Consider the following 14,326-nt stretch of genomic DNA (forward strand, 5'->3'; position numbering starts at 1 on the left):
AACTTGAAGAAAAGCTGGAGTGTATATAAAGCACATTTAACAAATGCATATTGACTATTAAATAGGGGAATGGAAATTTCATTGATAATAAATTTCTTATACCTAGTTGGTTATAAAAAAATATTCATTAGACTTTTATAGAAATGAATGGATGAGTGAGGTGGTTGAAAATAAAATCCTTAATAAGAGGAATGGAATGTGGAGGAGAAAGACTCAATTAATGGAAATGTATAGATAGGAGATTAAAAGATGTGAAAAAAAGCTGCGGCTAAGGGAGCATTACGTAGAGAATCAAATTAGGTCATAAAATCCAGAATAAAGAGTTCAAAGTTATTCAAGTTTTAATTTACTAACATTGCTTCTGAAGGTCAATTTCTTCTTATAACTTTGAAATCAAAACAATCTTTTTCAATGTGTCTCTAAAAGCTTTAATTACTTGTTTATTCCTCAGAGTATAAATAAAGGGGTTCATTACAGGTGCTACTGAGGTTGCAAGTACTGACACTACCTTATTCAAAGCCACCCCTTCTTTGGTAGGAAGTTTGATATAGATGAAGATACAGGTTCCATAAGTCATGGAGACAACAATCATGTGGGAGGAACAAGTAGAAAAGGCTTTTTTTCTTTGCTCAGCTGAAGGGAATCTCAAAATAGTTCTAATGATATATGCATAAGATAGAACCACCAACACTAAGGTGATGATGAGTGTGAACACAGCAAGGGCTAAAACCATTCTTTCCATGAACTGTGTATCAGAGCATGAGATCTCCAGCAAGGGTGATATATCACAGACAAAATGGTCAATGATATTGGAGTCACAGAATTCTAGCTGAAGACCAAAACTAATTATTGGAATGATAATCATCGACCCAGACACCCAACAACTCAGGAGGAGCTGATTACAGACTTTGTTGTTTATGATGGCTGCATAGTGCAGGGGTTTGCAGATAGCTACATAGCGGTCATAAGACATGGCAGCCAAGAGAAAAAACTCTGAGGCTCCAAAGAGAATTCCAAAAAATAATTGAGTGAAACATCCATTATAGGACACAGTATAGTCTCCAGTTGACATGTTGTACAGGAATCTGGGAATACAGACAGTTGTGAATGACAATTCTAAGAAAGAAAAGTTTCCGAGGAAAAAATACATTGGGGTTTTAAGGTGCTGATCCACTAAAGTGAGGGTGATGATGGTCAAGTTCCCAGTTACACTCAGGATGTAGGTCAGAAACAGAAAGATCAAAAGCAGAACCTGCAGCTGTGGGTCATCTGTTAATCCCCGAAGAATGAACAATGTTATCCCTGTATGATTTCTCATTTCTGATTTTGTCTTTAAATGGATCTGTGGGTAAAACAAAAAGAAAGTGAGAGTAAGAAAGAGAGAAAGAGAAAGAGGGGAAGAGGGAGAAAGAAAAAGACAGAGACAGAGAAATGTGTGTGTGTGTGTGTGTGTGTGTGTGTGTGTGTGTGTGATGTGTATGGAGGGAGGGGGGGGAGAGAGAGAGAGAGAGAGAGAGAGAGAGAGAGAGAGAGAGAGAGAGAGAGAGAGAGAGAGAGAGAAAGAGAGGGACAGAGACAGAGACAAGAGATGCAAAAAGAGACAGACAGACAGACACAAAGACCAAGACAGAGACATTGGAGGTGAGAAGAGGCATCAAAAAATTAATCACCATTTCAAGTTGGATATAAAGTTGGGCCTTTTTTTCTTTTATGAGCAAAAATAAATGATGCCGACATTTTGTTATGCACAATGACTTTGAGCAGTCTATCAGCTAATAAACTTAACATTTGTGTAAACACTTTTTTTCCTGCAATCTTTCTCTCTTTCCTTTACCCCAGTTCCTTGCCTCTACCCCATTTCGTCCAAATCTACTTTACTTTGTATTATCTAGAAAACTATTTTCTAGATAATACAAAGAAAACTATGATTCCTTTTCTTCTCTTACTATACTCTTTAGATACACTTCTTTTACTAAATCCTTTTGTGACCTATATAAAACTTCAAGCAAGAACTTTGCTTGACACAGTGATTATTTATGACAGTTTGCCAATTACATTTTATATTCACATGGCACAAAGTTTCTCACAATTCCCTGTCAGAGTCACTTCCTATCCATTTTGTTGCTGTCACAGAATGTACCCTGATCTCTTGGAATACGTGTGGTATCTCTGTCTTTAATCTCCTTTGAATGAATATTCAGTGTTGAGATCACTGGCTCAGGTTTCTTCTTTTTTTTCAGAAAATTCCAAATTATTTTATGCATCATTTTGAGTAATCTTTATGGCTAGCAATTGTGTTTTAGTTGTTGCTTTTTCCAGATCTCTTAGTAATTGTATAGTTTCATCAATTTTTGACTTTCACAGATAAAAGTGGTTTTTGAGGTACAATTTCAGAGTTTTAATAAATGGTTTTAATTTGAATTTCTTTTGTCTAATATTTTATAGCACTTTTAATGTTATTACCAATTTTCAATTTTTATAAACTGTTTTTACTCAGAAAAAGCTTCTTAGTATTACATATTTATTTGCATAGTGAATATTCCTTAAACTTAATTGGTTCTGTGCCTTAATGTATCTCTTCTAAAGACTCCATTTCTTCTCCTTACCTTCCCACCCCTTCTGTTCTCTTTCCTCTATCATAACGCTAAGCTTCTATACAACCAGATACATTCTTTTCATTACTCTAGAACCTTTTGGCTTCTCCTTAAACAGGCCTCTTAAGATGTCAGATTTCAGAAAAGAGCAGCACAGATATCTAATTTGTTCAAAGTTTATCTATTATAACCAAAGCAATGCTGAGATTGCTAGGGAGATGACAGGTGATGGAAGGAAAAATCAGAACTAGAACTAGGAATATCAACTAATACTGAGTTTGAAGTTTTATCTGTAGATCTATCTGTTGATGGAAAGCATCAGTGACCACCAGCCCAGAAACCATTCTCTCCGCATCCCAATATCCTTTAAGGACATGTAGCTAAATGAGCTGATGTCCATTAGGAATCTCTACCTGAAACTATTTCTTCCCCTCTCAACCATCCCCCCACCCCCTATTGTGCATCCATGGTCATTGCTTCCACATCTAATATCTAAGGACATTGATCTCCTATACCCATTTTACTCTTTCTGATCATATATTTTCTTAAAAAAAATACTTCATCAAGACACAGTTACAGAATAACAAGGACACTCAGAGGAAATCAGTCCCCTGGGTCCATAAGGGGAAGCAGAACCATTATTGTATCTGGTGAAAATTTCTTATACAAAGGGTGGTGGTAGAGCCTAGGACCATCTTAACCCAGATGCTAATGTTTAAGGGAGAAGGAATCTTCCTATAGAAGTTTATAAAATCAACTGCTTTGGGAATTAGACTGGTGGGGGTTAGGAAGGGAGAACTCTTAGGAGAGGGAAAATATTAATAGAACTCAAGAAGAAGGGGAGGAATTGTGTAGCATGTTTCAGGAGAAACACAAAGTGATGTGTAAGGCCAATAATTGTACAGGGAGGAAGTTCAATTTCCTGAAGAAGATCCAGAGCTAGGAAGGAAGCATACTTGCTTCCCCCACACGCACCTCTTCCAGATAAGCATATCTAAGGAGTCCATTAGAACACAATCTATTCATTCTAAGTAAGCTTCTGCTCAGAAGGCTTGTCTCTAGTCCCTATTAGGTTCATAAGGCTTCCACAGACATTCACATGGTTTGCTTGTCACCTGTGCTCCAACTTGTATAGGGAGTGAAAAACATTACTGTTCATTGGATAACCCTGAGGCTACTTCATTTCCACTTAACATCTGCAAACTCTCATTCCTAACACTGTTTTTTTTTTTTTTTTTTTTTTGGGTAGGAGGTTCATTTCTTGTTATATCAATTATAAACCAAATTTTCTGTATGCTTCTCTCTTATCTTAGAGCACTTGGTGCCTCAGTGGCTAGGGAGCAAGCCTTGAGTCAGAAGGATATGAGTTCTAATACAAACTCATAATCTTTCTAATTGTATAACCCCCCACCCCAACCTTAACTTTATCTACTAGTGAAGCAAATGCCAAATCATTCCAGTTTCCTTTACAAGAAAGCTTCATTGATAATATAGTTCATTGAATCCTGAAGAAATGGACAAAACTAAACAGCAACTCCCTTCCCTGAGTTTATCAGTTCTTTTCTGTACTTCCTTTATGTCCTCTGGTCATTTTATCTGTGAGACCTTTGGAAGATTTACCCTATAAAAAATGCCAATTACAAATTAGAGTTTTAAGGGGCTTAAAGTTCTCTACACTTCAGACCTGTCTCTAATTCTTGTCCCTGGTTCTAATGCTTTTCCCCTTTTCTCCTTATCTAGGACCTCCACTATATCCTGGCACATTCTTTTTAATTACTTTATCTTTGATCGGCTAAGATGTAGTTAGAAATGATTTCTTCCCTTAGGCTATTCTGCCCCAGTTTACTCTAAATCATCAGGATACTGAGCCCACAAATATTATTGGCTGTCACATGACAGCCTGTTGTTTAGTGATAATGGGGTTTCTGAAACTAATGAGCAATAATAATAAGCTGCTTAAAATTCATGCTGGTGCAAAACAAAATTGGGTGCCCACCACTTAACCTAGTGATGTTTCAGGGTTAAAAACACACCTCTTGTTGCTTTCTCCATGAACTCTGCCCAGAGAACTATGGGCACTGCTAACTGTGCACAAAGTCAGAATCATAACATTCCTAACTCCACCTCTAAGCCATAAAATTAGCATATCAGTAACATGAAGTACCTGATCTTTCTAAATTTTCCTTATAAATTTACTTTCTTACTCCTGGTTTTTTGCTAACTTCTTTTGGAATTTAGCCTGCTTTCATTGGCATTAAAATTATATTAAACTTTGTCCCTTGACTTGGAGATGAGTGTAAGCCTGAAAATTCTTTTGAGATACCTCATGATTCCAGTGTGGAACACTAACATTGTTGTGGTCTCTTGAACTTTAATGCTATCATAGTCATGAAGTAATGATCTTGGATTCTTGGATATATGAGTTTTGGAGAGGCAATTTCTTTTTTGCTTAGATTTTATAGAAATAAATTCCACATAGTCAATTATGTATAGAAGAATTGCATATGTTTGCTCTATATTGGATTATTTTCTGAATAGGGGAGAGAATGGGGGGGAATGCACAGAGAAAAATTTAGAACACAAAGTTTTGCAAGGATGAATATTGCAAACAATCTTTACATTTTCGAAAATAAAAAGGTATTATTTTTTTTTAAAAAGAAAGAAAAAATTCCACATAGAATGATTTGTTGAGCCAGAATTGTAGGCTAGTAGAATCTTGTTTCTGCATTTTTCTTCATAATAAAATCTCTTCCTAGTGCCACTTTAAACAATTATTTCTTTTTGAGGAAGAAATAACCTTCCTACTTCCTCCAACAGAGTGCCCTTTCTCTTAATAATTTATGCTCTCAGGCTTAAAATATTGCTATTTCCTGTGTCAACTTTCTTAAGAGCGTTTTCATTTCCAGTAAAGAAACTTTGATTTGAAGAAAATAACTATGATACAAAAAGTTCAAGAAATATGCAAGCAAAAGGCAAAAAAGAAAACTTCCTAAACCACTGAAATCACATAGGTAATTCACCTATATGTGAAGCTCTAACTTTTACCCCACTTACATTAAGGGAAGAAGTCAATGGCCAGGCAATTTAGAAGAATATCTTGGATACAGAAGCTGGATTTCATTTTTGATAATTCAGTGGACTTGTTGGATTATTAAAATAGACTTTTTGTTAGTGCTAAGCAGAGAGTTCTTTTTTTTTTTTTTCTTCCGTGAAGTTGGGGGAATAGCCGGTGTGAGGAAACAATAAAGGGGATTCTGGAAGAGTTCCCTGATTCTTATGATTTGGATCACTCTATCTGATAATTTTGTTTTCTATCCTGTCCTCAAGTAGAAGGGGCTCATCTGTGTCCTTACTTCTGGCATTGCAATTGGCCACTGTTAGCTAGTCCTCCCTCTTCTCTGACGATTTTGTCTATTTGATGATGTTACCTATATTCAGTCTATGTGAACATATGAGTTTAAGACCATAGAATAGAAAACTTCCCTCTCTTCGGGTTAAGACCTGGTCACAATTCTTTTCTTTTCTTATTTTCTTCCTCCCTCCCTCTCTCCCTTCCTCTCTCACTCCCTCCTTCCTTTCCTCTTCTTCTACCTCTTTCCTCCTTCCTTCCTTTCTTCCTCCCTCCATCCCTCTTTCCCTTCCTCCCTCACTTCTTTCTTTCTTTCTTTCTTTCTTTCTTTCTTTCTTTCTTTCTTTCTTTCTTTCTTTCTTTCTTCTTTCTTTCTTTCTTTCTTTCTTTCTTTCTTTCTTTCTTTCTTCCTTCCTTCCTTTCTTTCTTCCTTCCTTCCTTCCTCCCTCACTTCTTTCTTCCTTCCTTCCTCCCTCACTTCTTTCTTTCTTTCTTTCTTTCTTTCTTTCTTTCTTTCTTTCTTTCTTTCTTTCTTTCTTTCTTTCTTTCTTTCTTTCTTTCTTTCTTTCTTTCTTTCTTTCTTTCTTTCCTTTTCTTTCTTTCTTCCTTCCTTTCTTTCTTCTTCCTTCCTTCCTCCCTCACTTCTTTCTTCCTTCCTTCCTCCCTCACTTCTTTCTTTCTTTCTTTCTTTCTTTCTTTCTTTCTTTCTTTTTTTCTTTCTTCTTTCTTTCTTTCTTTTTCTTTCTTCTTCTTTCTTTCTTTTTTCTTCTTTCTTTCTTTCTTTCTTTCTTTCCTTTTCTTTCTTTCTTTCCTTCCTTTCTTCCTCCTCCCTCCTCCTTTTCCCTTCCTTCCTTGTTTCCTTTTATCTTATTTCTGTGTTCCTGTACAGGAAATCAGCTACAGCTATTCTATCTCCACAGCTCAAAAAAAAAGGGAAAAGTAGTGATATGAAAAGCTATTACATTACTTACTTTTCTGCCATTACTTCAGGTCTCAGTAATCAATTTTTTGCCCTTCAAATCTCTTCAATGTCTTAAAGCTGAGCAGTAAGTAATTAATGAAAAAGCACACATGCACTTCTGATATCTCACAAAACCATAACCTTTTCAAATAGGGAGAACTGAGTTCTCTTAGGTTATCATCTTCTGGAATATACCATTTCTCTGTTTCTCATCACCAACTCTAAAATGATGCTGCATCAAAGATTCTATCCTCCTTTAAGTGCAGGAAATATTTTGATGTATTATATTTTATTGAAAGGAAAACAGAACCATTCAAAAGAGAATAGTTTCTCAGATCTTTCCTTCCTTTAGATCCCTCTATCTCACCTCTATGGGTAAAGATACCATTTCTCTCCAAACTGTACATTAATAGTAGAGGATATTTTTTACATTTGTCCATTGTGCTACAGGTGTCTAGGGATCAACTGTGTTCATGAATGAAAGGACCTTGGGGAACCCAAGTTCAAAAGGAACTAATGAATCTCTATTGTAATCAACTTTGGCAAAAGACATAAAGTATGCAGCTCTGGGGCCAGTATCCATATGAAATGGAAAAAGTAGAATAGCATCAGACACAGGTTTGATACATAGCAATAAGTCAGGTGATAGAGGAAGAATGACAACTTATTCCTCTTCCTCAAATTGTCTGAATGGTCTCCATTAACTTCCATCTGTCAAAACATTAAGTATGAATTCCACATTTGTACATGTATTATTACATATTATGCAATGAACTATTTTATTAATTTATGAGGTAATCAAATAGTCAAGTAGTATTTATTAAATGCTTAGTGTATGTCAGACACTAGGCTGAATGCTGGGGTTAAAAAGGACAAAAATGTCATCCCTGTCCTAGTGAACATTTTAAGGTAGGAGAAAGCATCTAAATAACTGCTCATATAAGATACATCTACAATAGATGGAAAGTGATTTCAGAGGGAAGATAGGAGGTTAGCAAAGTTGAGATGGGACCAAATAAGACTTTTTGCTGAAGGTGGGATTTGAGCAACATTTAGGAAGCTAAGAGATGGAGGTCAGAAGGTCAATTTGTTCCAGGCTTGGGGGAATCTAAGCAAAGTAACAGAATTAGGAGATGTGGCATCTTAGGTAAGGAATACCACTGGCTTTGTTTTAAGAAGAAACATGACTTTCTAATGTCTGACTGAAAATCACATCTGTTTTATGACTTGGAGTTTAATATCTCTGAATATGGGGTGACAATAGACACTGGGAGTAAAGCTGAAACATTCTAATTTCCCCATTATAACTGTGTTAAAGTAACAAATAACAATACGAATCCTGAGTTCATTGTCAAGACCTTCAAGTCAAATAATCAAGTATTTCTTAAGCAGCTATCACAAGTCAAGCTTTGTATTAACTTCTGGGTTTACAAATAAATGTAGACTCCCCTCCCCCCTTCCCAAAAAAGTTCATACTCAAGGAATCAATAGTCTCACATACAAAAAATTCTTCAGCAATGAGATATATAGGATAAACTGATAATAATATCAGAGGGAAGACAGTGTTAAGTAGGGGAGGTGGGATTTTATTTGGGATTTTTCAGAGGACTGAAAAATAGAGGTGAAAAGGCACTGTGATAGCCAGTGAAAATGTTTATAATTGAGAGATGGAGTGTCTTGTGTAAGAAAATCAGAAGGCCAGAGTCACTGAATCACAGAGTATTCTTCTGCATATCTATGCTTATATATTGATACAAATAGATGTTTATATATATATCATATATATGTAGTATAGATGCATATATATGTGTGTGTGTATATATATATATATATGTAGTATAGATGCATATAAGAAAACTATCTCTTAAAATATTATATTTGATTCCAGAGGTAAAGAGTCATCAGATTTAATTCTTTAGATAAGAAGGTGGAGTTTTGCTGGGAAATCTTGGTACTTATGATTCCCCACAAATAAGCAGATAATTGTGAAGAGATGGAGCAGCTTACTTATTGTTACAGTAATCCCAGAATCAGTCAAGTGGTTTGTGAAGACAATGTGGTGAATTCCTTATTACCCATAGATGAGTCAGTTACACTTCTTTATGAACAGGTAGTGAATGGTCATGTTGTTCAATGAACCCTAAAGAAGAGAATACCACTTGGTAGTCGGAAAGTTTGTTTGAATATATGCCTAAAAATTAGACTTTTTCAGGTGAAGGTAAAGATAAAGTAATGTACTAACACAAATAGCCATTTAAATAGAGTGAGAGAATTAAATTTATAAGTTATATCTTCTCTGCCTAGAATTTTGGCTGCAGAGTTTCTTAAAGGAGAGACATAGTGCAAAGATCATAGCAAAGCTAGTAGCTAGTCTGGTTCTATCTCACATTTTGGTTTAGCAATCCAAGAGTATAGTATTGGTAAAAATTCTGTCTGCTCATCAGATTAATCTATGGGTTTCCAGAGAATTCTCTGGTGACCAGACTGAATTAAAATGTTACAGGAGAATGTGTAAATAGTTGATAGCATTAATGTTTACTCATATAATATGTGCCTTACATGTAATGCTACATGAGCACTGAAGTATATGTTAGTTACTACATTTATCAGTCTGCTGAAAAAGTACTTTATGGTTTATATTTCTTTATTTCTGACATTATTATTAAGCTATTAAAAGTTTACTTGTTTGTCCTATAAATTGCTATGCATAGTTTTGATGCTAGTTATTTTACAGGAGCTGTTTAATTTTTGTATTTATAACTCTACTACCTAGCACAGTGCCTGGCACACAACAGGAGCCTAAGAAGTGCTTATTCATTGTTTTGCCTGTACTTTTCTGTTTCTTCATACTGTATAGAACCCCTAAGGTTATTTTTTCTTTGCTTTTGCTTTTATTTTATGCTAGCATCAATTCAGTCCAGTTCCATAATTTGAGTCTGGAGTTTGACTGCATGGAGTGATAAATATTGAAAACACAACTTCACTTATTAAATGATTAAAAACAATACAATTTTTAATTTAAATCAAAGCAAATATTGCTCCACTTCACCTCTGTATTCATCATTACAATGGACACCAATTAGGAATGTGTCACTCAAGTCAATTTATTTGTTTCCTTTCTAATTTTTGCTTCTTTGGGTTTGCTTTTGCAAAATTTTAAAAAACTTATATAACAAACATTTGTTCATTTAATTTTTTAGGACTTCCTCTGATTTATTTAATCATGACTTCTTAATTAGCCATAGATCTGAAAGATAATTTCTTTTCTTCCCTAATTTATTCATGCTATGCCTTTTCATATCAAAATCATGCATCCATTTGTAACGTTCCTTGGTATATTATATAAGGTTTTGGTCCAAATCAGATTTCTTTCAGATTGCTTTCCCAACACTTTTTGTCAAACAGTGAATAATTCTACCAGTAATTTGAGTCTTTGTGTTTATTGGATATTATGGTATGTGTGTTCTCTTGATTCTATATATCATGTATATAACATTTCATTGATCTCTTTAAAAAAGCACAAAATATTCATATTCCTGGAACCTCAAATTAATCTATTTGTCATCAAAACTATTTGTATGGGTTGTATCCTATTGGTGAAGACTCAATATTCTATGCTTTTTGCTGGCACGAATTGGCAGAGTTGTTGAGAGCTTGGGAGAAGAGAAATCTCAATCTTCTGCTTTCTGGTTTGAAAAATAAATTATATTTCCAGATTTACTTCAAGTGCTTAATGGAAAAGAAAGACTTTAGAAAGAAGTCAAGTTGGAGAGGAGTTAGTTGGAAGGTCAATCATGTCTTTATCTGAAGTTTACCACACCAGAGACTTAAGAGAATTTCTCCTTTGGTAAGATTTGGAAGCCTCTTTGCTGAACTGAAATCCTTCACACTCCATTTCTGTATTTTCTGGTTCATTCTCATCTACCTACCTTCTCTAATTTCTATTTGATATTAGCTTGCATAAATCATATATTTGCCATTTGTATTGTGTTTGGTTATTATTAATCCTGTATTTGATGGAAAGGGACCCAATCTTTGGATAGATAACTTAAAAGTATTTATTTATTTTAAAAAAATGTAATCAGGAACTTAGCTTGAACTAAACTAATGGTATTTAAAGGAGTTGATAGATATCATCTGGAGTAGAGCAGGGCACTCAGCATCTGATGCCAATATCTTCACTTCCCCTATTGGAAAGAATCACATTTTGCCTTGTAGAAGGGTGGTTGGTGATTATTTTAAAGTTATATATTATATATTTTTCTTTTTTTGATGAGGAAATTTGGGAGATGCTTATAGGCAACTGACTTGCCTAGGGTCACCCAGCTAGGAAGTGTTATGTGTTTGAGACCAGATTTGAACTCAGGTCCTCCTGACTTCAGGGCTGGTGCTCTATCCACTGCACCACTTAGCTGCCCAAGGTATGTATTTTTTTTAATAGACTTGGGATGGAAAATGCCATCTGCATCCAGACAGAGAACAATGGAGACTGAATGTGGATAGAAGCATATTTTCATGGTGTTTGCTTTGTATTTGTTTGTTTGCTCTATTTTATTATTTATAAATATGCTTATCCTACATCCCTTTACTTTGTTAAAAATGCTTCTTTAATGACTTTTTAGTTGAATTTTTAGCATTCCTAAGTAGACTATTAAATTTGTAAAATAAGCCAATTTTGTTTCTACTTTGTCAGTGATTATTCCATGTTTGGCAATGTAAGGTTACTTTAAAAACATAACATTATTTATTTTATTACTGTCTAGAATGTCTAGAATGTATTAATTCTAGACATTAGACATAGAATGTAGTGATAATAGAAACCCATGTTTTTTTCTCTGATTTTATTAGAATGTCTAACATTTCTTCATTACATTTAATATTGTCTCTGGACTTTGCCCTATCAATAAATATTCCACTTATTCCCATTTTAAAAATACAGAATAGGCAAAATATTTTGACAAAAACATTTTCCTGCATCTTTTGAAGCAATTTTGTGAGTTTTATTATTTTGATCATTCATTAATATGGTGTATCATATTTATAGTTTTTTTAAAAATACTGAACCAACTCTTAATGCCCTTTCTAAATAAAGCCTGGTCATAATGTACAATCTTTTAAAATACTTTGCATGGAATGGTCAAGTTCTGTTTGTTCTTGATCTTGCTCTGTTCTTTCTTGTTTCTACTTCCTTGTACTTTTATATTCACAAAGGACTGTCAAGCTTCAACATTCTCATTTTGTGCTCTGCAATTTGCTGTCCCTGACTCAGGGCACTGGGTAGTCTTTTGTCCCGATTGACACTTTTTAAATAAGTACATTTTAGGGACACTTATTTTGATGACTGAACAGCTAGATGGTGCAGTGATAGTGTCAGGCCAGGAGTCAGGAAAATCTGGATTTTAAATCCTGACTGACACACTTACTAGTTATGTGATTCTGGCAAAGTTGGGCAAACCAGTCTGTCATATTTACCAAGAGAATCCCAAAAGGGGTCATGAAGAGTCAGGAGCAACTGAAAAATAACTCAACTAAATTGTGAGGGTTGATTTATCAGGAGTGGTCTCTGTTTCAACTGAGTCTTCTTTGAGAAGTGTGCTACATAGTTTTTATCCTCCCCAAGGTTGTGTTCATTCTGATGCTGATTGGAATTTTGCTTTATTTTTGGGATTTCCCTAGTTGATACATTTCCTGTTCGATCTCCCTTGAAATTTGTCTTGTTTTAGCTATAGGCGGAATGGATCATCCTTGGTCAGAGTTGTGTGGTCTTTCATCGTCTTGGACTTATCTCTTAAAGGGACTTTTTTTTAAAAATCACTTTATTCCTATTGTTAGGGCCCTGGGGCTTGCCATGTGATGCTGCTTCAAACATATAGTTTGTTTATTTGTTCTTTTACTCCTTCTTTAATAGCACTTTACTTCCATCCTGTATAGCTCTAGTCTTTCCTCCCCTCTCCCCAGTCTCCGATGAATCATCTTACTGAGGATTTTCTTTGAAATTCTTAATCATTATTTAATCTGGTCTTCATTCTTTTTTACTGCATAGGAACAAGTATCTACCAGTTGGTCATCTAAATGGAAGCTCTCTCAATGATCTTTTCTTTTCTTTTTTGTATCTAATATTAGTCAATTTTTTCCAAGTACAGGTAAAGATAGTTTTTAGTATTCATTTCTATAAGATTTTGGATTCCAAGCATTTTCTCCCTTTTTCCGTTTCTTTCTGACTTGCTAAGACAGAAAACACTCCAATATTGGTTATATATGGACAAATATGTTAAACTTATTTACATATTAGTGTTTTTTTTTTTTTTTTGTGAAAGAGAAATAACAAAAGGGAAACACCTCAAGAAAGAAAATAAATAAATATTTTAAAAAGTGGAAATAGTATGCTTTAATCTGTATTCAGACTCTATACCTCTTTCTCTGAGTGTAGATGATATTTTTCAATCACAAATCGTTCGGAATTGTCATGAGTCACTGTATAACTCAGAAGAGTTAAGTCTATTGTAGTTAATAATTGTAAAATTATGTACAATGTTCTAGTTATTCTACTTACTTCCTTTACCATCAGTTCCTATTAGCTTTATGGGTTTTTCTGAAATCCAGTTGTTTATCATTTGTTATAGCACAGCAGTATTCCATTACATTCATATATCACAACTTGTTCAGCTCTTCTTCAGTTGATGGGCATCCACTCAACTTCCAATTGGCCACCACAAAGAGAGCTTGTATACATATTTTTGTACACGTTGGTCCTTTTCCTTTTTTGTGATGTCTTTGGGATTCAGAACTAGTAGTACTGCTGCTATCAAAGTATATGCACATTTTTATTACTCTTTGGTCATAGTTTCCAATTGTTCTCCAGAATGGCTGGATCAATTTGCAACTTCACTAACTATATATTCATGTCTCAGTTTTTCTTTGTGCCATCCAACACTTATTATTTTTTTCTCTCATATTAGCCAATCTGAGAGGTGTGAGATGGTACTTCAGAACTGTTTTCATTTAATTTCCCAATTCTGTAGTGCTTATAATGTAATAAATAATAAAATATTACATATATATAATAAAATAGAAAATAATAAAAATTCTCTAGGCATATATATATACTATGAATAGTTTTAATTTCTTTATCTGAACACTGCCTTTTCATATCTTTTGACCATTTATAAGCTAGAGAATTATTTGTTCTTATAAATCTGATGCAGTTCTCAAGACAGTTTAGAAATAGGGAATAAAATAAGTGGGTGGTATAGACACATGTCTAGATTAGGAGAAATGGGATAAGGTATGGAGATTAATGGGAGTGTGGTAAACAGGGAAATAAATATCTATATACTTTAGGAAATGTATAAAAAGCTTCCTAGTTCAAGGGAAAAGTTGTTGGGTAGGTAAAGTAATAGGAGGGCAAAAGTAGCAGGTAAA

The 14,326-nt window shown here is 34.5% G+C and overlaps 1 protein-coding gene across 2 annotated transcripts in view; it reads right to left on the reverse strand.

Annotated features, from left to right (window-relative positions):
- Positions 1-234: 234 nt before the first annotated feature.
- LOC127564087 (olfactory receptor 6C2-like) overlaps positions 235-14,326 on the reverse strand; it is a 50,697-nt gene continuing 36,605 nt past the window's right edge. For both annotated transcript variants that reach the window (XM_052000398.1, XM_052000397.1), the window contains exon 2: positions 235-1,342. In XM_052000398.1, the coding sequence (XP_051856358.1) occupies positions 380-1,318 (939 nt within the window). In that variant the 5' untranslated portion in view covers positions 1,319-1,342 and the 3' untranslated portion in view covers positions 235-379. The remainder of the gene's footprint in view (positions 1,343-14,326) is intronic.

This window comes from Antechinus flavipes, chromosome 5 (assembly GCF_016432865.1).
Source record: "Antechinus flavipes isolate AdamAnt ecotype Samford, QLD, Australia chromosome 5, AdamAnt_v2, whole genome shotgun sequence".
Taxonomy (NCBI): Eukaryota; Metazoa; Chordata; class Mammalia; order Dasyuromorphia; family Dasyuridae; genus Antechinus; species Antechinus flavipes.